Source organism: Hyperolius riggenbachi, chromosome 3 (genome assembly GCF_040937935.1).
Source record: "Hyperolius riggenbachi isolate aHypRig1 chromosome 3, aHypRig1.pri, whole genome shotgun sequence".
Lineage (NCBI taxonomy): Eukaryota > Metazoa > Chordata > Amphibia > Anura > Hyperoliidae > Hyperolius > Hyperolius riggenbachi.
In genome coordinates this window covers 43,173,335-43,196,403 of record NC_090648.1, presented here as the reverse complement: position 1 = coordinate 43,196,403, position 23,069 = coordinate 43,173,335, and the positions used below count along the sequence as shown (strand labels likewise).

The 23,069-nt window shown below is 45.9% G+C and overlaps 1 protein-coding gene across 1 annotated transcript in view; it reads left to right on the top strand.

Moving 5' to 3' along the window:
* The first annotated feature begins 626 nt into the window (after positions 1–626).
* VAMP2 (vesicle associated membrane protein 2) overlaps positions 627–23,069 on the top strand; it is a 58,561-nt gene continuing 36,118 nt past the window's right edge. The window contains exon 1 of the mRNA XM_068274048.1: positions 627–721. Coding sequence (XP_068130149.1) covers positions 720–721 — 2 coding nt within the window. The 5' untranslated portion in view covers positions 627–719. The remainder of the gene's footprint in view (positions 722–23,069) is intronic.

Here is a 23,069-nt window from a genome sequence, read left to right as displayed (position 1 = left end):
CTGATCGCTCGAACGATTTTTCGCTAGAAATTGGACAGTTAGTGGCCACCTTTAATCTGATCCTTGGTGAAGGTCGTTATCTCCAAATGACGACAAACATCGTTCGTTTAATCGCATGCCTGTACCCACGTCCGAGATAGCGGAATAGATAAGTTGTGGAAAAAAAATCGCTGTGAAAATCGCATTGTGGATACGGGCCTTAAATGAGGATACCCACTAATGTATGGCCAGGGGTTATTTACTGTATGTGTGTTTATGTGGAGAGACTGGCACCATCACCATAGGCAACAGCTAATGTCCCTGCTACTGACTGCTAGGGCCTGACTGCCATTATTTGTGAGTGATGGTGCCCCCCCCTGCCTGGACCCCCCATACACAGCAGCAGATGAGCTAATCATTCCCTGATCCCATCATCCATCCATCCCATCCAGCATCCCCCCTGCCAGGAATCAGGCTGTGTATCCAGCTAGAGCACCTCTGGATGTGTCTACAGATATAAACACAGCCTTTCAGTGACATCTGTATATAAATAATACATATATATAGATGAGAGGAGAGAGCAGAGCCCTCCCCCTCCCCCACCCAGCATCCCCTCCCTCCCTTCTCCACACATCCCAGGCCCCGGATGTCAGTGACGTCATTCAGAGCCATCTTTTGTCAGAGGCTGGAGAAGAAGAAGGAGCCGCAGCAGCACCAGAGACTGAACAGCGCCCTGCAAGATGTGAGTGTTCCCCCCCTCCCTCTGTGAGGACCCCCCACCCGGGTGCCCCCCTCACCCACCCCACAGATCTGCAGCCTCCCAGACACACGGGCAGATCCACAGATCTCCATGCCCAGAGCATCTGCTGAGGGGTGGTGGTGAGATGCTGGAAGATGGCCTCCTGGGCTGGGGTTGTGCATTGCACCTTGCTGCAGAGGCTGGGGCTGATGTCACACATGACATGGCTGCCAGGGTGGGCTGCTGCTCCATGGCCAATAGTCACAGGCAGATGGGCTATGAGATCCGGGGGGGGGGGGGGAGAACTGACCCCCGCAGATGACACATGACATGGCTGCCAGGGTCACAGGCAGATGGGGTATTAGATCTGACATCCAAGGGGGGTTGGGGGGTACGGGCTAGAACTGGCCCCTACAGATGACACATGATGGTTGCCAGGGTGGGCTGCTGCTCCATGGCCAAAAGTCACAGTAGATGGGGTATGAGATCTGACATCCAGGGGGGCTAGAACTGACCCCTACAGATGACACATGACATGGGTGCCAGGGGTCACAGGCAGATGAAGTATTAGATCTGACATCCGAGGGTAGGGGAAGAAGATCTGACATCCAGGGGGCTAGAACTGTCCCCTACAGATGACACATGACATGGGTGCAGGGGTCACATGCGGATGGGATATTAGATCTGACATCCAAGGGGGAGAAGAAGATCTGACATCCAGGGGGGCTAGAACTTACCCCTACAGATGACACATGACATGGGTGCCAGGGGTCACAGGCAGATGGAGTATTAGATCTGACATCCGAGGGTAGGGGAAGAAGATCTGACATCCAGGGGGCTAGAACTGTCCCCTACAGATGACACATGACATGGGTGCCAGGGGTCACATGCGGATGGGATATTAGATCTGACATCCAAGGGGGAGAAGAAGATCTGACATCCAGGGGGGCTAGAACTGTCCCCTACAGATGACACATGACATGGGTGCCAGGGGTCACAGGCAGATGGGATATTAGATCTGACATCCAGGGTAGAGGAAGAAGATCTGACATCCAGGGGGCTAGAACTGTCCCCTACAGATGACACATGACATGGGTGCCAGGGGTCACAGGCAGGTGGGGTATTAGATCTGACATCCAGGGTAGGGGAAGAAGATCTGACATCCAGGGTAGGGGAAGAAGATCTGACATCCAGGGGGGCTAGAACTGACCCCTACAGATGACACATGACATGGGTGCCAGGGGTCACAGGCAGATGGGGTATTAGATCTGACATCCAGGGTAGGGAAAGAAGATCTGACATCCAGGGGGGCTAGAACTGTCCCCTACAGATGACACATGACATGGGTGCCAGGGGTCACAGGCAGGTGGGGTATTAGATCTGACATCCAGGGTAGGGGAAGAAGATCTGACATCCAGGGTAGGGGAAGAAGATCTGACATCCAGGGGGGCTAGAACTGACCCCTACAGATGACACATGACATGGGTGCCAGGGGTCACAGGCAGATGGGGTATTAGATCTGACATCCAGGGTAGGGGAAGAAGATCTGACATCCAGGGGGGCTAGAACTGTCCCCTACAGATGACACATGACATGGGTGCCAGGGGTCACATGCGGATGGGGTATTAGATCTGACATCCAAGGGGGAAGAACTGACCCCCACACGTCACCCTGGTGGGACGGATGTCAGACACTCAGCAATATGGCAGCCGAGACCTTGTGTTGCCCCATGGCCATTAGATGGAGGTATATATACTAGTACCTGGCATCTAGGGCCTGTATTGCACCTGGGCCCTTAGATGGAGGTATATATACTAGTACCTGGCATCTAGGACCTGTATTGCACCTGGGCCCTTAGATGGAGGTATATATACTAGTACCTGGCATCTAGGGCCTGTATTGCACCTGGGCCCTTAGATGGAGGTATATATACTGAGACCTGGCATCTAGGGCCTGTATTGCACCTGGGCCCTTAGATGGAGGTATATATACTGAGACCTGGCATCTAGGGCTTGTATTGCACCTGGGCCCTTAGATGGAGGTATATATACTAGTACCTGGCATCTAGGACCTGTATTGCACCTGGGCCCTTAGATGGAGGTATATATACTAGTACCTGGCATCTAGGGCCTGTATTGCACCTGGGCCCTTAGATGGAGGTATATATACTGAGACCTGGCATCTAGGGCCTGTATTGCACCTGGGCCCTTAGATGGAGGTATATATACTGAGACCTGGCATCTAGGGCTTGTATTGCACCTGGGCCCTTAGATGGAGGTATATATACTAGTACCTGGCATCTAGGGCTTGTATTGCACCTGGGCCCTTAGATGGAGGTATATATACTAGTACCTGGCATCTAGGGCTTGTATTGCACCTGGGCCATTAATATTTGGCATCTAGGGCCTGTATTGCACCTGGGCCATTAGATGGAGGTAAATATACTAGTACCTGGCATCTTGTATTGCACCTGGGCCATTAGATGGAGGTATATATACTAGTACCTGGCATCTTGTATTGCACCTGGGCCATTAATATTTGGCATTTAGGGCCTGTATTGCACCTTGGCCATTAGACGGAGATATATATACTTGGATGTGGCATCTAGGCCTTGTATGTCAGGTCTTTACTCCCTCGCGGGAATGGTGTAACACATTCCCCAGTATACAAGCTGAAGACCTTGTATTGCACCTGGGCCATTGCATGGAGGTACATATACTAGGATCTGACTTCTAGGGCTTGTATTGCACTTTGAGGGTGGCAGGTATTTACTCCGTGATGGGAGTGGTGCCACATGTTCCCATGTTCCCATATATGCCAGCTGAAGATCTTGTATTGCGCTGTTACATGGAGAGGCATATGCTGGTATTCAGGGCTTGTATCACACAGGACCTGGTATTGTACTGAGATGGAAGCACACCGACATCTGCCATACGGGGGCCAGAGTTGTGCATTGCAGATCACACTCACACTACACCCATCTGGAGGCTGCTGTCACACACAAACACTGTAACGTGACATCCAGGAGGCCAGGGCTGGGAGGTACGCCACACACAGGGAGATGGGGGCAGACAGAGGCAGCCCAGGCAAGGATTGAGCATTGCAGATAGGAGGCTAGTGTTACACGGTAATGTGACATCCAGGGCTGGGAGGGAGACAGGCAGCACAGATGGACTCAGCCTATTGTCACACACTGGATAAAGGCAGGCTGTGTGAATGCACCAGGAGGGGGAGGGAGGCACAGATACAGCTCAGAGGATTGTGGCTGCTGCTGTCACAGGCTGTACGATGCATCACTGCGGCTCCAGCAAGGCACAGGGACACAGAAACATGGCCGGCGGATCCAGCCGTGTGCATTGCAGACTGCAGCTAGGTGGAGTGTCTCTGCCTCGCTCTGTCCAGATGGAGGCTAGTGTTACTCACATGCTGGAAGATGGCTCCCCGGAACCAGCATTGTGCATAGCTCAGGGCCGCCGCGGCCCCGCAGCCGTATACACAGGCCATTGTGGTGAGAGTTTTTGCAACCGGTTGCAATAATTTATAGGTATTAGTATCAGAAAGTGTAACCTAAGCATTGACTTAAAGCTAATAGTATCAGAAAATGCAACCCGACCTACACCTATTCCCACACAGAACCCTCCTCTGCTGGGCAACTAATCCTCCCCCCCCTCAGAGGGAACTATTAACCCCCCCCCAGTGGGCAACTAACAACCGCCCCTGTAGGGAACTAATGATTTGAACCAGCACCATACCACACACTGCGATAGGCTGCTGTCAGAGGGGTGCTGGGATGACACCGATGGCTGGGGTGCTGTCACACTACTCACTGCAGCCTGGAATGTGATTTAGTATAACACCCTTGGGATGGGAATCAATGTATACGTGGAAATGGGGAATACTTCTTGTAGTGGTGTCACACAGGCAGATGTGTGCATTTATTACTCTGCTGTACGCTGGTGTCACACCAATGTATGTATATATGTATTATATCTAGTGGTATTTACAGGTTAGCTGCATATATCTTCCAGTTATGCTGGGGTCACTCACCCTGAGACCAACACACTGGATAATCACCCACACATACTGTGTCCTACATACATTGTGTTGTTACTGTATTATGTATTTATATAGTGCTGCCTGCCCTTAGAGGAACACACAATCTAATCCCTTCCATAGTCAAAGTGTATTGTCCTACTATAGTATTATTATGTATTTATAAAGCATTGACATCTTTTGCAGCACTTTACAGAGTACATAGTCATGTCACTGACTGTCCTCAGAGGAGCTCACAATCTAATCTTACCATAGTCATAGTCTATTGTCCTACCATACTATTATTATGTATTTATATAGCACTGACCTTTTCTGCAGCACTTCACAGAGTACATAGTCATGTCACTGACTGCCCTCAGAGGAGCTCACAATCTAATACTACCATAGTCATAGTCTAATGTCCTACCATACTATTATTATGTATTTATATAGCGCTGACATCTTCTGCAGCACTTTACAGAGTACATAGCCATGTCACTGACTGTCCTCAGAGGAGCTCACAATCTAATCTTACCATAGTCATAGTCTAATGTCCTACCATACTATTATTATGTATTTATATAGCGCTGACATCTTCTGCAGCACTTTACAGAGTACATAGCCATGTCACTGACTGTCCTCAGAGGAGGTCACCATTTAATCCCTGTCATAGTGTAATGTCCTACCATATTATTATTATTGTGCATTTACATAGCACTGACATCTTCTGCAGCACTTTACAAAATACATAGTCATGTCACTGACTGTCCTCAGAGGAGCTCACAATCTAATCCTACCATAGTCATAGTCTAATGTCCTACCATATTATTATGTATTTATATAGCACTGACATCCTCTGCAGCACTTTACAGAGTACATAGTCATGTCACTGACTGTCCTCAGAGGAGCTCACAATCTAATCCTACCATAGTCATAGTCTAATGTCCTACCATATTATTATGTATTTATATAGCACTGACATCTTCTGCAGCACTTTACAGAGTACATAGCCATGCCACTGACTGTTCTCTGAGGAGATCATAGTCTAATCCCTACCATAATTATAGTCCAGTGTCTTACCATTTTATTGTTTTGTACTAGCTGGTTGCCCGGGTATGTATTTGGCTGGTGTTGGCTCTGCCCACTTTTTCTAATCCTAACACTCAATGACCTAGTTTGTAAACTTTGCGGTCTTTGGCATCAATGATTTGCATTGAAATTAAATAAATCTAATTGGCTATAACTCCACCCCCTTTTCTGAATTTGAACCCCAGTCACCAAAAGGCCAACTGTACCAGATTTGAGGTTTGTGCCATTACAGTGCAAGAATGGCAGCAATGAAATATTTCCCTTTGAAAATCAATGGGTGAATTTTGATGGGCTTTTGTAGTCTCCACCCACTTTTCTGAATATTAATTCCAGTTACCCAATCACCAACTGTGCAAAGATTGAGAACTCTACCATTGACAATGTAAGAATGGCTGCAGTTTACATTTTTCCTGTGAAATTTGTAGCATTCTCTGCCCACTGATGTCCTGACGTTTCCCGGGTATGTATTTGGCTGGTGTTGGCTGCTGCCACCTTTTCTAACCCTCACACACAATTACTCAATGACCACGTTTGTGAGATTTGTGGTCTTTGGCATGAATAATTTGCATTGAAATGAAACAAATCTGATTGGCTGTTTGTGGCTCCACCTCTTTTCTGAATTTTTAACCCCAGTCACCCAATGACCAACTGTACCAGGTCTGAGGCTTGTACCATTAACAGTGCAAGAATGGCAGCAATTAAATATTCCCCTGAAAATCAATAGGTGAATTTTGATTGGCTTTTGTAGGCTTCACCCACTTTTCTGAATATTAATCCCAGTCACCCAACGACCAACTGTGCAAAGTTTGAGAACCCTACCATTAACAGTGTAAGAATAGCTGCAGTTTACATTTTCCAGTGAAATTTGTATTTGTCTCCGCCCCCTTTTTGGTTATGGGAATAAAAAGTATCCTATAATTTATTCCAGGTAATGTACTATGTGTGTGCCGAATTTCATTCAAATCCGTTCAGCCATTGCTGCGTGATTTGCGTAACAAACATCCAAACTTTCCTATTTATAATATTAGCAGGATTTATATAACACTGACATCCTCTGCAGCACTTTACAGAGTACATAGCCATGTCACTGACTGTCCTCAGAGGAGCTCACAATCTAATCCCTACCATAGTCATAGTGTAATGTCCTACCATATTATTATTATGTATTTATATAGCGCTGACATCTTCTGCAGCACTTTACAGAGTACATAGTCATGTCACTGACTGTCCTCAGAGGAGCTCACAATCTAAACACTATATACATTTATATAGCACTGACTGCTTGTGTTATATAAAATTACAAATGGTTATTGGGATGCAAATAATTCTGTCTTGCATGCAAATTTAATATAAATTGTAAGCAGCTTTAAATTGGGCCAAGTAATGTTGTCAATAACCCAGGATCGGACTTCATCCCAATCAGTATCTGATACTTTCCTACAGGGCTGTGGAGTCGGTACAAAAATCCACCGACTCCGACTCCTTAGTTTAGGATTCCACCGACTCCAACTCCGACTCCTCGACTCTGACTCCTCTAATTTGCATATTACAATCTTGTTGATGAAAGTATGTAACATGAAATTTGTCTCTTAACTGCCAACGCTTAGGAATTTTAAAAGACAACTGAAGTGAGAAGGATATGGAGACTGCCATATTTATTCCCTTTAGTCATAGACTAAAACTAGTCCTTGGTAAGAGTACTTGTAAAAGGTACAGACCGGAATAAAGAACATCTATCAGGCCCTAGGCAATGTAACTGTGGGTACATGTAACAGTGATGTGCAGGTACTCTGCAGGGGAATGTGGAGATTCTTCCTCTATTACACATCTGAACATCTATCAGGCCCTAGGCAATGTGACTGTGGGTACATGTAAGAATGATGTGCAGGTACTCTGCAGGGGAATGAGGAGATTCTTCCTCTATTACGCATTCTTCATGCACAATCTGAACAAGGTTTATGGGTGACAGACAACACCTCTGTGTTCAATGTGCACAACATTCTCAGTGGATTCCCTGCAGCTCTGTGGGGAGTGCATATGTAGAGTATAGTACTACTGTGTAACAAAGTAAACCTGAGACAGATGAAATTAAAGTTTTATACATACCTGGGGCTTCCTCCAGCCCCCTTCAGGCTAATCAGTCCCTCGTTGTCCTCCTCCACCACCTGGATTTTCTGCTATGAGTCCAGGTACTTGAGCCAGTCTGGCGTAGTGCACATGCACACACTCCGCCGCCGGGAGAGTACTACACAGCACTATTGTGCAGGTGCAGAATGTTCCTGGCTGTGGGAGCGGCATGCGGCCGGACTGTGCTGACTGGCTGAATTACCAGGACTCATAGCAGAAGATCCAGGTGGTGGAGGACAGCGAGGGACTGATTAGCCTGAAGGGGGCTGGAAGAAGCCCCAGGTATGTATAAAGCTTTTCTTTTCATCCTTCTCAGGTACCCTTTAATTCGTAGTCACCAAACCAAATTTTAACAACCTATCAAATTATTTGATTTCATCAGCAAAGGGAGTGCATACATTTGCATCAATGCAGAATTATTTCCATCTCATTGACCCTCTCTATTAGTGACACAGCTACACATCAGCCTTTATTCTTACAGCATAGATGTTATTTAGTATATATAAGAGATTCCTGTGTACACATCATATATACAGTCACAATCAGATATGTATATCTGACTTTAAAAATACGGGGACTGCTTTATTGAAGCAGCACAAGTAACTAATTTTGATTGGTTTATTTCATTTTTGTGAACTAAGCACAGCTATTACTGTATGTATAAATTATTTATGACGACTATTATCTGAGAAATAGAACATTTTTATCATATTTTCTATTTTAATAACAGTTTAAATTCATTAGGAGTCGGAGTCGGTGCATTTTTTCCAGACTCCGACTCCACAGCCCTGCTTTCCTACAAGAAATCTTTACCTTTTCTCAAATAGATCATCAGGGAGGACTGTGGGGCTGATATTGTGGTGAAACCCCTCCCACAGTGTGATGTCATGACCCTGGTCCTGACAGTTTGCTGTCTGCGAACCTCTTTGCATTGTGGGAAATAACGGCTTTTTCTCAACTGCCGAGCAAGCAGTATCTCTTTCTGTGCATAGAGCTCTCAGTAACGAACTTTCCGTACAGATCACCTGGCAGGACTAAAGATGTCACCACCAGTGATACATTTCAGAATGTAAATCAGGGAAAGGAGAGATTTTACAATGCGCAAACAGTGACTAAATAAACTATAAATAAATATTGTAAACAATTTTATTCATCATGTTATGGTTCGCAGGAAAATTGCACAAGGGCTGATTTTCGGTGTGAAACAGGCTGTTGTGATGAGCGCTTTTCCTACCCTCCTTTACTTCCTACACAAATGAATGTCGAAAAATGTAGCAGGACGAGTTTTTGCGGTCAGATCTTATTGTGTCGCACTAAGATGAACGTCCCAACGTGAGTTACATTATAGGCCCGACCCGGTGACCTTAAATTTTAGTTGCCAACAATTGCAAACGTGGAAAATCACATGCAGTGTGAGACAGCCCTAAAAGTGGCCACTAACCATACAATTTGCTGAACGATCGTTTATGAACAGTTTTTTTTTTTTTTTTTTTTTGTATGAACGATCGGAAATGATCGTTTGTCACCACTAATGGAGAAAATAAATATCTTAACCAATCCGATCAGATTAATGAAATCGTTCCGATTTTTGGATCGATCCCGTTAATCTGATCGGATTGGTTAAGAGTTTTTTTGTCCATTAATGGTCCCAAACAATCGTTTCCAATTGTTCAGACAAAAAATCGATCGTAAACGATCGCTCAGCAAATTGTATCATTAATGGCCATCTTAAAGTAATCCTGTACTGTGTAATTTTAGCACCTGTAAAAAAAAAAAAAAAAAAAAAAATCCATCGCGTAACTCACCGATTTCAGGTTTCCTTCACTGCCTTTTACGTCCTGTCAGCTCTCTTGTTCCCCCGCCGCAGTGTTATTCTCGTATCTGCCGGCATTTTCACCGCTATGCCATCTGAAGTACTTCCTGGTCAGCGCCATAACGGTGAAAATGCCGGCAGGTACGAGAGGACACGGCGGCGGGGGAACAAGATTGCTGACAGGGCGTAAAAGGCAGCGGAGGGAACCCGGAGTAGGTGAATTATGCTGTGGATTTTTTTTTTTACAGGTTGCTAATTTCGGCAGTACAAGGGGGTGTGTTCGAGGGCGTTTCTAGGGAGTATAACTGCCATTTCCTTCCCAACATTTTTGTCAGTTGAAGGTTTCGTCTGACTAGGACGCGGACCCCTGGGGACACTGGACTGACAGAATGGAGCTGTGACGTATGTCACAGCACCATTCACATAACGGCACCTAGGACAATCAAACCCCTCTCTGTTCAGGGGGCCTTTAAGGTACACACTCCGCCAGTATATTATTACACACAGCTTACTGAGATGACGGCGGGCCTCAGTGTTACACCCCCGCACTCAGCACGCCGCTGGTTGTACTACACACCTCTGTGTGTCTTTGTCACAACAAGACAAGCTGGGACTTGTAATCCCACAGCAGCTGGCGTGCAGCAGTCATGCACAGGCAGACAGTGGTAGAATAGTGTCAGTTGAAGGCTGACACACAATGCACCCAGCTAAGCGTCGCCAATAAACACAGCTGGCCGTGTCACACACATACGCTGACACACAGGCAGCCTTGTGCTACACTGGGGGGGGGGGCTGTCCTTCTGCTGTCTGAGATAACAGTAAGGGATCTTCCATATGGGCAGCTGAGCACCTGTCAGCTGCTCTCCTGTATCAGCCGGGCGCTTATGAGCACTCGGTACCTCCGCTGGACAGGCACCCCCACCCCCTATGGAGTCACACCTGAGTGCAAACACAGCCAGGCTCAGACATGTCATGTTGCAGTTTTAGCCGCGTTGTAACACCACCACGTGCCTGACGTTGACACGCATACTTTTACAAAAGCAAACAATACAAACAAAACAAACACAGAACATTTATATCGCGCTTTTCTCCTGGCGGACTCAAAGCGCCAGAGCTGCAGCCACTAGGACGCGCTCTATAGGAAGTAGCAGTGTTAGAGAGACTGGCCCAAGGTCTCCTACTGAATAGGTGCTGGCTTACAGAACAGGCAGAGCCGAGATTCAAACCCTGGTCTCCTGTGTCAGAGGCAGAGCCCTTAACCACTACACTATCCAGCCGCAAAAGCTGCCATTCAGCTGCATTTTAATTGCACCCGATTGGCTCTTGTGGGTGGCAGACCAGACACTGAACGTAAACAAGCACGCAGTTCAGCCGTCCACCTGAAAGGGGCCTTAAAGCGGACCTAAACTCATAACTTCCTCTCTGCTTTAAAAGAAAAGCAACAGCATAATAACCTTTAAAGAAAAACATTTCGTTGTTGCTGCTGATACAAATCCTTCAAGAAATCTGCAGTGTGTCTACTTCCTGCTTTCATGGAAGCAGACATAGGGTTACCATTCTGCGATTACAAATTAGCTGCTCTGCCGAGGTAGTCAGCTGACATAGCTGAGACAGCAAATCACAACTTGTGCTTTCATGGAAACAGACAGAGGGTTAACATCCTGTGTTTACATGTTAGCTGTATCTGCTGAGGAAGTATTTCTGACTGATTTCTGTGCTGACACAGCTGAGAGATCAAATTACACTTATTACTTGAAGATGAGGGGGAATTAGATAGGCTCTTCTCTCTAAATACATACAGGGTGTATTTCTCTCTGTTTTCCTTCTGTCCTGTGCAAGAGTTCAGGTCCACTTTAAAAAATACCAGTTGCCTGGCTGTCCTGCTGATCCTCTGCCTGTAATACTTTTAGCAGTAGACCCGGAACAAGCATGCAGCAGATCAGGTGTTTCTGACATTATTGTCAGAGCTGACAAGATTAGCTGCATGCTTGTTTCTGGTGTGAATCAGACACTACTGCAGCCAAATAGAGGAGAGGGGGATGCCAGGCAACTGGTATTGTGTGAAAGGAAATACATATTGCAACCTCCATATACCTCTCACTTTAGTTGTCCTTTAAAGAGACTCTGTAACAAAATTTTCAGCCTTAGTTCTTCTATCCTATAAGTTCCTTTGCCTGTTCTAATGTGCTGTGGCTTACTGCAGCCTTTCCTAATTGCACAGTAGCTGTGTTATCTCTGTTATATGATCTAATCGTCTCTCTTCTGAAGGCTCTGTCGGACTAAGGCTGGAATGTGTGGAATGTGCAGGGCTGCTTGTGATTGGATAGAAGCTATACATACCCTCTCCAGGCCCCCTGCAGGCTCTGTATGACTCACACACTCTGCTTATGTGAGCCTATCACAAGCTGGTTAGTTTGTTTGTAAACACTGCCTAAAACTGGCAATTACAAGCCAGGATTGCAGCAGAGAGTGGCAGAAAAAGCACAGAGGGGCCCAGGAGACCATAATGAATAGAATGGTATGCTTTTTGCTGTAAAAATTTTAGAGTACAGATTCCCAAATAATTTAGAAAATTAGATTTTTATCCTTAGAAATTTTTAACAAGAAAACTGCAAGATCATCCGGTTTGGCTGAAACATGTATGAAACATTATGGCCATCTGTAATAGATGTGTGACAAAAGTCTTTTAATACTAGTCAAAGAGAGGTGGAGGATATTTTGTTGTAATACCAGCAGAGGAACAGGAAGATGAGAATATTTGGGATTGTATTTTGGCTTCAATGTATTGTTGGGCTGTGGTTACTATTGTATGGCGGTGCTGTGTGGGGGATGCTGATTCCTATCTGGGCTAGTTGGCCACATACTTAAAGCCAGTGTTTACCATTTTAAAAATAAAAAAGTCAGATTCTCACCTAAGGAGAGGGAAGGCTCGGTCCTAATGAGCCTTCCCTCTCCTCTCCCGGTGCCCTCGGTGCTGCGCTGGCTCCCCCGTTCGCGTCCGCCACCGCAGGGACTTCGGAGGTCATCGGGAGCACTCGGGCTTCCGAAGACGGGCCGCTGCATACTACGCACGCGCGAGTGCGTCATAGAGGGCGCTCGCGCATGCGTAGTATGGAGCGGCCGTGTCATCGGGAGCCCGAGTGCTCCCGAAGACCTCCGAAAGCTCCCTTCGGCATGCGGAAGTGGCAGTATTTGACCGAACTGGTCGAATACTGCCACGGGGGATCCTGCGCGGGACCGGTCACCGGGAGAGGAGAGGGAAGGCTCATTAGGACCGAGCCTTCCCTCTCCTTAGGTGAGTATCCGACTTTTTTATTTTTAAAATGGTAAACACTCACTTTAAAGGAGTCATCAAGCAAAAAACTCTCCGCCCCGCTCTACTTACCCGGGGTTTCCCCCAGCCCCTTGCAGCCGACATGTCCCACGCAGCATCTCTGCTCGCAGCCGCCGGCCCGGGGTCCCTGCCAGTGCATAGGCCGACCTTGAGGCCGTCCTCTACTGCGCCTGCACGGGCGCCGCTGTCAATGAAGTCCACATTGTCTAGAGTGTACTGTGCAGACGCAGAACTACTGCACACCATGCCTGCGCAGTAAACTACGGACAATGTGGACTTGATTGACAGCGGCACCCGCGCAGGTGCAGCAGAGGAGGTCGGACTTTGCACCGGCGGAGAGTGCAGATGCTGTGTGGGACATGTCGTCTGCAAGGGGCTGAGGAAACCCCGTGTAAGTACAGCAGGGGGATAGTTTTTTGCTTGATGACTCCTTTAACAACACACCTGAAGTGAGAGGTATATGGAGGCTGACATTTATTTCCTTATAAACAATGCACATTGGTTTGCTGTCCTGCTGCTTCTCTGCCTCTAATACTTTTAGATATAGACCCCGATGAAGCATGCAGGTCAGATGTTTCTGACTGACGTCAGGCTGGATCAGCCACATGCTTGTTTCAGGTGTGTGATTCCAATGCTACTGCAGCCAAAGAGATCACCAGGACAGCCAGGCAACTGGTATTGTATAAAAGGAAAAAAAAAATATGGCAGTCTCCATATGTCTCTCACGTCAGGTCCCTTTTAAGCCTGTATGGCTAGGCTCACAGCTGCAGCAAGTGGAGCTACAAAAAGGATTTTTTTCAGCTTTTAGGCCTGGAACCCACTGAAAACAGCAAACGCGAAACGCTACCGCTAGAGTTTTGTCTGAGCGGTTTGCAAGCGGATTCATGCGCGTTTGAGGTCGCGTTTTGCAACATTGTATTTTTTTGCTCAGCGGTTGAGTAGCGTTTTGCGTTTTTATCCTGACTGGTCCTGTGAATTATTTTTAATTTTGTTACAGTGTGCTGAACCGCAAAACGCTAGCAAAACCGCTCAGTTTAGGTTTTGCTGAGCGTTTCCGCTAGCGTTTCAATACTTTACATTGAAGCGCTAACGCTCCAAAAATGCTGCACGTCCTGCATTTGCGTTTCTGGGAAACGCAAACGCTCCTGTGGAAGTTGCCCCATCCATTAACATCAGCTGAGCGTTTTGGCAAAGTGCTAGCGTATCGCAACGCTGCCAAAACGCTGCTAAAAGCGCTCCTGTGGATTCCAGCCTTTAGGCCTGGAACCCACTGAAATCCGCAAACGCAACCGCTAGCGTTTTGTCTGAGCGGTTTGCAAGCGGATTCATGCGCGTTTTCGGTCGCGTTTTGCAACAGTGTATTTTTTTGCTCAGCGGTTGTGTAGCGTTTTGCGTTTCGCGTTTTTATCCTGATTGGTCCTGTGAATTATTTTTAATTTTGTTACAGTGTGCTGAACCGCAAAACGCTAGCAAAACCGCTCAGTTTAGGTTTTGCTGAGCGTTTCTGCTAGCGTTTCAATACTTTACATTGAAGCGCTAACGCTCCCAAAATGCTGCAGGTCCTGCGTTTGCGTTTCTTTGAAACGCAAACGCTCCTGTGGAAGTTGCCCCATCCCTTAACATCAGCTGAGCGTTTTGGCAAAACGCTAGCGTATCGCAACGCTGCCAAAATGCTCAAAAAAACGCTCTTGTGGGTTCCAGCCCTTAGAGTTGGACATCAGAGGATGTCAGAACAGCTGATCTGTAAACTGAGTCTGCGTCAGTAACTCTGGAAGTATGAACATCAGAGGATGTCAGAACAACTGATCTGTAGACTGAGTCTGGGTCAGTAACTCTGGAAGTATGGACATCAGAGGATGTCAGTACAGCTGATCTGTAGACTGAGTCTGCGTCAGTAACTCTGGAAGTATGGACATCAGAGGATGACAGAACAGCTGATCTGTAGACTGAGGCTGGGTCAGTAACTCTGGAAGTATGGACATCAGAGGATGTCAGTACAGCTGATCTGTAGACTGAGGCTGGGTCAGTAACTCTGGAGGTATGGACATCAGAGGATGACAGAACAGCTGATCTGTAGACTGAGGCTGGGTCAGTAACTCTGGAAGTATGGACATCAGAGGACGACAGAACAGCTGATCTGTAGACTGAGTCTCGGTCAGTAACTCTGGAAGTATGGACATCAGAGGATGACAGAACAGCTGATCTGTAGACTGAGGCTGGGTGAGTAACTCTGGAAGTATGGACATCAGAGGATGTCAGTACAGCTGATCTGTAGACTGAGTCTCGGTCAGTAACTCTGGAAGTATGGACATCAGAGGATGACAGAACAGCTGATCTGTAGACTGAGTCTGGGTCAGTAACTCTGGAAGTATGGACATCAGAGGATGACAGAACTGCTGATCTGTAGACTGAGTCTGGGTCAGTAACTTTGGAAGTATGGACATCAGAGGATGACAGAACAGCTGATCTGTAGACTGAGTCTGGGTCAGTAACTCTGGAAGTATGGACATCAGAGGATGACAGAACTGCTGATCTGTAGACTGAGTCTGGGTCAGTAACTCTGGAAGTATGGACATCAGAGGATGACAGAACTGCTGATCTGTAGACTGAGTCTGGGTCAGTAACTCTGGAAGTATGGACATCAGAGGATGACAGAACTGCTGATCTGTAGACTGAGTCTGGGTCAGTAACTTTGGAAGTATGGACATCAGAGGATGACAGAACAGCTGATCTGTAGACTGAGTCTGGGTCAGTAACTCTGGAAGTATGGACATCAGAGGATGACAGAACTGCTGATCTGTAGACTGAGTCTGGGTCAGTAACTCTGGAAGTATGGACATCAGAGGATGACAGAACAGCTGATCTGTAGACTGAGTCTGGGTCAGTAACTCTGGAAGTATGGACATCAGAGGATGACAGAACTGCTGATCTGTAGACTGAGTCTGGGTCAGTAACTCTGGAAGTATGGACATCAGAGGATGACAGAACTGCTGATCTGTAGACTGAGTCTGGGTCAGTAACTTTGGAAGTATGGACATCAGAGGATGACAGAACAGCTGATCTGTAGACTGAGTCTGGGTCAGTAACTCTGGAAGTATGGACATCAGAGGATGACAGAACTGCTGATCTGTAGACTGAGTCTGGGTCAGTAACTCTGGAAGTATGGACATCAGAGGATGACAGAACAGCTGATCTGTAGACTGAGTCTGGGTCAGTAACTCTGGAAGTATGGACATCAGAGGATGACAGAACTGCTGATCTGTAGACTGAGTCTGGGTCAGTAACTCTGGAGGTATGGACATCAGAGGATGACAGAACAGTTGATCTGTAGATTCGGGTTTTCTGAGCTCTGTGGACATTGGGCTATGGTGATTGGTTAAAGGGACTCCGAGCAGTGCAGAAACTATGGAAAGATGCATATCATTTTAAATCTCTCTTTCTCCTCTTTCCAATGATATATAAACCGCCTCCGTACACCGTTTAGTTTTCGCTATTTTCGCGATTGAAATTGCCGCGATTGAAATTTCAATCGCGAAAATAGAGAAAACTAAAAGGCGTAGGGCGACGATTTAGGTGTCGCCAGAAAGAGGAGAAAGAGAGCTTTAAAATGATATCCATCTTTCCATAGTTACTTGTATTACACAGGCCGACTTTTTCCTAAAGTCAGCAGCTCCATTCTGCTGAATGGAGCTGCTGACACTGGGGAAAGTGTCGTCCTGTGTAATACAATGTAACTATGAAAAGATGGATATCATTTTAAAGCTCTCTTTCTCCTCTTTCTGAGGACACCTAAATCGTCGCCCTACGCCTTTTAGTTTTCTCTATTTTCGCAATTGAAATCGCGGCCGCGGCAATTTCAATCGCGAAAATAGCGAAAACTAAAAGGCGTAGGGCGGCAGTTTATATATCATTGGAAAGAAGAGAAAGAGAGCTTTAAAATGATATGCATCTTTCCATAGTTTCTGCACTGCTCGGAGTCCCTTTAAGGGCTCTAAAATGGAATTCAGGAATTTTTAGAATAAATCTGTAATATACTCAATTTCCCTGTCGCAAGGCAAACAGAAGCAGAGGTAGAACAGTCTGGAAGCTGTCCACATCCTTTACAAATACCTTTTAGCTTTATTCTTCGTAGTTATAACCCTGAAAGTGTCATTCCAGTTCTTATTATAAATATTACATCATTATAGAACACTGATATCTTCTGCAGCACTTTACAGAGTATATAGTCATGTTACTGACTGTCCTCAGAGGAGCTCACAATCTAATCCCTACCATAGTCATTGTCTAATGTCCAACCATATTATTATTGTGTATGTATAAGCAGTGACATCTCCTGCAGCACTTTACAGAGTACATAGTCATGTCACTGACTGTCCTCAGAGGAGGTCACAGTCTAATTCTACCATAGTCATAGTGTAATGTCCTACCATTCTATTATCATGTATTTATATAGCACTGACATCTTCTGCAGCACATTACAGAGTACATAGTCATGTCACTGACTGTCCGCAGAGGAGCTCACAATCTAATGCTGGATACACACGGTGCGTTCTCGCACTCGATGCGCCCGTTGATTCGCGTCGACTCGATTATTTCCGACATGTCCGATTTGCATTGCGATGGATTGTTAGGTCGATTTGGCATACTTTACATGTAAATCGACCTAACAATCATCGCAATGCGCTCGGAAATAATCGAGTCGATGCGAATCGACGGGCGCATCGAGTGCGGGAATGCACCGCGTGTATCCAGCATAATCCTACCATAGTCATAGTCTAATGTCCAACCATATTATTATTGTATATTTATATAGCACTGACCTCTTCTGCAGCACTTTACAGAGTACATAGCCATGTCACTCACTATGTAATCCCTAGCATACATAAGGGCTTGATTCACAAAGTGGCGCTAACCTAGTTAGCATGCCTAAAGACTTTTGGGCGTGATAAGCGTTGCACTAAGTAGGTTAGCACCGCTTTGAGGGAAAAACTTGTGCGCAAAGTTTTGTGCGCGCAAAATGGCGCATAGGGTTTAATGGCGTTGCGCGCGTAAACTTTGCACACGTTAAAGTAAAACTTTACGTGCAAAACTTTGTGCGCGAGTTTATTTTATCACGCTTAAACTGAGTTTAGGCGTGATAATGGGCTTTTCAACAGCGTGCTAACTGTTAGCACCGCTTTGTGAATCAAGCCCATACTGTTATGTCTATAGACTTGGGGCAAATTTGGGAGGAATCAGTTAACTTATCTGTATGTTTTTAGGAAGTGTTTTGGGCAAACACTGACTTGATAATCTTAATAATTTATCAATTAAAATTGTAATAAATAGAATAAAAGATTTTATGCATTCTGTTATTTTGACTACAGTTCCTCTTAAAAAGAAACCGTGATTAAGAATTGAACTTCATCCCAATCGGTAGCTGATGCCCCCTTTCCCATGAGAAATCTTTTCCTTTTCTCAAACAGATCATCAGGGGGCGCTGTATGGCTGATATTGTGGTAAAACCCCTTCCACAGTATGATATTTCTATCAGTGACCCTCATTGCATTGTGGGAAATAACAGCTGTTTTTACAGCTGTTTCCAACTGCCAAAAAAGCAAGTAGCATCTCCTTCCGGTGACATCACCTGCCAGCAGTAAAAATGTCATCATGTGATAAGTGTCAGAATGTAAATTTGGGAGAGGAAAGATTTTACAATGAGCAAACACTGACTAAATCATTTATACATAATTATTGTAAAAATGAAGCACTTCTCAGGCCCAGCTAGGTCGATTTGCATAATTTTTTTTGCAACACGCAGCTAGCACTTTGCTAGCTGCGTGTGCATTCCGATCGCCGCCGCTCCGCGCAAGATCACCGCTTATCGCCGCGCCGCCCCCCCAGACCCCGTGCGCTGCCTGGCCAATCAGTGCCAGGCAGCGCTGAGGGGTGGATCGGGACTCCCTTAGACGTCACGACGTCCATGGCGGCGGTGACGTCATCCCGCCCCCGTCGCCATGTTACAATAAAGATGATTTTTACAATAAAGTTCTAGCGTGCTGCTTTTAGGGCTACTTTTTCCTCTTTTTGGTTTTTGTGACCTTGTCTTAGCTCATAGCATGCCTAGGCCTTTGCTTATTATGTATTATTGTTAGTGGTGCTTGTTCCCATCCTTTCCATGAACAGCGTTATGGTAACACACTGCTAGCAGTGCATTACCTCTAAACGCACACGTTACCGGATACAGGGAAGCATACTTTTCATTGCCTGTATGCTTTACTGTACTTACTGCATGCGACGGTAATGCAGCGCTAATGAGTGTTACCACCTTTTTTTGCTTTATGTTGTAATGCTGCGTTGTGACTTTAACGTCGCATCACAAAGCACCGCCCCCTGTGAATGCAGCCTGAGACAAAATATTGGTAGGTTTTTAGAAATCCGTGCAGAACTGTCTCAGACATCTCAAGAAATCTCCAAATAGTGCAGTCTCCTTCTTAGGCCTAGAACCCACTAGAGCCTTTTTGTGAGTGTTTAGGGAGCGCTTTGAATCGCTAGCGATTTCCCTAAACGCTCTGCTAATGTAAATGGATGGGACAGATTCCACTGGAGCGATAGCGATTAAGCAAATCGCAATCGCAGGGCATGCAGCATTTTGGGAGCTTTTCCATCCTAATTGTATAGGAGCAGGGAAATTTCTCTCAAAATCGCTTGCAATACGCTATCACAAATCGCTAGCGATTGCGATAGCATTTTGTGCTTTCCAGTCTTTTCCAGGCCTTACACTGTTCTTAAATAGGTCAAGTTAGGAAGGTCTCTCTGCCAGTGCAGTGTGTGAGGGAAATTGCTGTTGCTGAGGTAACCAATACCTCTGCTGTATTGCATCAGTGCCCAGTACTGGAAGGGTTAAGCTCAGAACAACTTCACAGGATTCAGCAAGGGGGAGCACTTCACAAATCACATCTAGCCTGCACTGCACAAGCTGTGTAGAAGTGCTATGAAGCACTTCCTAATTTGTGGCAGTATAGGAATGGATTTGCACTTTTCTTTAAAAATTCAAACTAACTAAAAACTGCCACTATTATGAAGGATTTAAGAATTTTCTTATTAACATGCAGAACAGTTCTCCTGCTGGTTAGAACTGTTTAAGAAGAGAAAAACTGTCAGTAATGCTTTGATAAATCTGGCCCACAGTTTCCACCAGAAACATGGTCACTGGTGTACTTCTCTGGTTGGGAAGGCAGTGTACTGTTGTTCTTCTACGGCTAAGGCCAGAAACCCACTAGGAGCGATTTCTAAGCGCTAGTGATTTGAAAAGGCTCTTGCCAATGCAATGCCATGGGGGATTTTTATAAAATGCAGCTGAAGTGGGATCACACCCATAGCATTACATTCGCAAGAGATTGTCAAATCGCAATGCACTCAGAAAATCGCTCCTAGTAGGTTTCTGGCCTTACAATGATGCCCATATGAAGCTCTCAAGGGCCACATAAAATGGCAAGGAGGGCTGCATTCACCCCTCGGGCCTTGTGTTTGATTCCTGTGCCCGAGATCAGCTGATATATGTGAGGGTGCAGGACAGAAATTACTGATTTTAGTTAGTTTATTTACTTTTCTCCTGGTTGGAATTGATGATGTCCTTTTTTTACAACCAAACTGTGTAACTATGCGGTGATGTATTTGGTATATGCAATGTAAGAATACTAATCCGTGAAGTGAATCGGCCATTGCCGCTGGGCTGTATTGTGAAGCTGTGACAGAGACGTGCTGTTTGGAATATCAATAGCATAGGATTGTCTTGTTGTCAGCTGGTCCCGGTCTACTATAGCGTCTTCAGTTCCCCCCCCCCCCCCCTCATTTTTTTTATATGTATCTGCACAAGATGGCAGCCGGGCAGGGCATTGTGGGTAATGCAGGGTTGTATCTATGGCGGCCGTACTGCGTTATGCTGGAGGGCGTGTAGGGACAGGGGTGACGATAATAACCTTCCCGCCGCTGCCTGCGCTGTGTCTCGTTAGACGCGCTGGCTGCATCTGATCCTCCTCGTACGGGGAAGGGAGATACGGGATTAAAGGATGCCGTGACGCCTTCTCTCATTATCATGGCAGGCGAGACGGGAGCCCGGATATTATGCAGCATCATGGGGGAGAGGACATCTTCTTAAAGGGCCAGTACCTCCGCTGAGCTCCCAGGAAGACACAGCCTCCATCCCCCTCCCTGCTTCCTCCGTCCACCTCCCTGCTTCCTCCCGTCCCCTCCTCGCTCAATGACATTTCCTTCTGAGCTCCATTCCTCAGCGAGGCTCCGTTAGAGTGATGTATGTAGCGTCTGCCTGTGTGTGTGTGCCTGTCCTACATGTCACCGTCTAGAGGTCTGTCTGTGTGTGTGTGGGGTGTGTGTGTGTGTATAGTGTGTGTGTATAGTGTGTGTGTGTGTGTGTGTGTGTGTGTGTGTGGTGTGTGTGTGGTGTGTGTGTGGTGTGTGTGTGTGTGTGTGTGTGTGTGTGTGTGGGTGTGTGTGTGTGTGTGTGGTGTGTGTGTGGTGTGTGTGTGTGTGTGTGTGTGTGTGTGTGTGGTGTGTGTGTGTGTGTGTGTGTGTGTGTGTGTGGGTGTGTGTGTGTGTGTGTGTGTGTGTGTGTGCGCACGTTCATCTGTCCTGCATGTCACCGTCTAGAGGTGTGTGTGTCTATATAGGCCTCAATTTACTAAGCTTTATCAAACGTTTGACAATTAACCTCATGGGTAAAATCTTATTTTGAATTCACTAAGGTGTTATAGATTTATCGACTGTTTTATCAATATTATCGATAGTGAATTCAAAATTAGATGTCACTCATGAGGTAAATTATCAAATGTTCGATAAAGTGTTTGATAAAGCTTAGTGAATTGAGTCCTGTGTGTGTCTGTCCTACATGTCTAGAGGTGTGTGTGTGTGTGTGGGGGGGGGGGGGGGAGGTTGGGCTGTAGTGGAGATTATGCTGTGACTAGCCCTGTTCTGCTTTTAACTATCTATTCATATTTTATCTGGCCTGACATGACCGCTATCTGCTTGTATGTGTATCTATCTGTCCATCCATCCCTCACTCTGTCCCTACTTCATCTAACTGTCCATACATTACAGGTAGTCCTCGGTTAATGAACGAGATAGCGACTGTAGGTTTGTTCTTATGCAAATGTATGTCTGGAGGTGGATTGAGGTAGTGGAACATACAAGTCTAGATATAGAATTATAAAGCCAATAACCTGTAGGTTTGTTCTTAACCTGAATCTGTTCATAAGTTGGAACACTGTGCCATCTCAGTCCCCTGTACCTCCTCTGTGCCCCCCTGTGTCTCCACTGTCCCCCTCTGTGTCACCTCTGTGCCTGCTTATACAAGTTCAAAAGCAATTTTTTCTTTGAATTTTTTAAAATCGATTTTCTCAAAAACTACAACTCCAATTTGACATTTTTTTTTTACTTGTTCTCATGGAAACACAGAATCCATGCCGTTCATATCGAGAGGTTGTTCGTAAGTCGGGCGTTCGTAAGTCGGGTACTACCTGTATATATTTATCCATTTTCAGACTATCTACAGTGGTTTGCAAAAGTATTCGGCCTCCTTGAAGTTTTCCACATTTTGTCACATTACTGCCACAAACATGAATCAATTTTATTGGAATTCCACGTGAAAGACCAATACAAAGTGGTGTACATGTGAGAAGTGGAACGAAAATCATACATGATTCCAAACATTTACAAATAAATAACTGCAAAGTGGGGTGTGCGTAATTATTCAGCCCTCTGAGTCAATACTTTGTAGAACCACATTTTGCTGCAATTACAGCTGCCAGTCTTTTAGGGTATGTCTCTACCAGCTTTGCACACATCTAGAGACTGAAATCCTTGCCCATTCTTCTTTGCAAAACAGCTCCAGCTCAGTCAGATTAGATGGACAGCGTTTGTGAACAGCAGTTTTCAGATCTTGCCACAGATTCTCGATT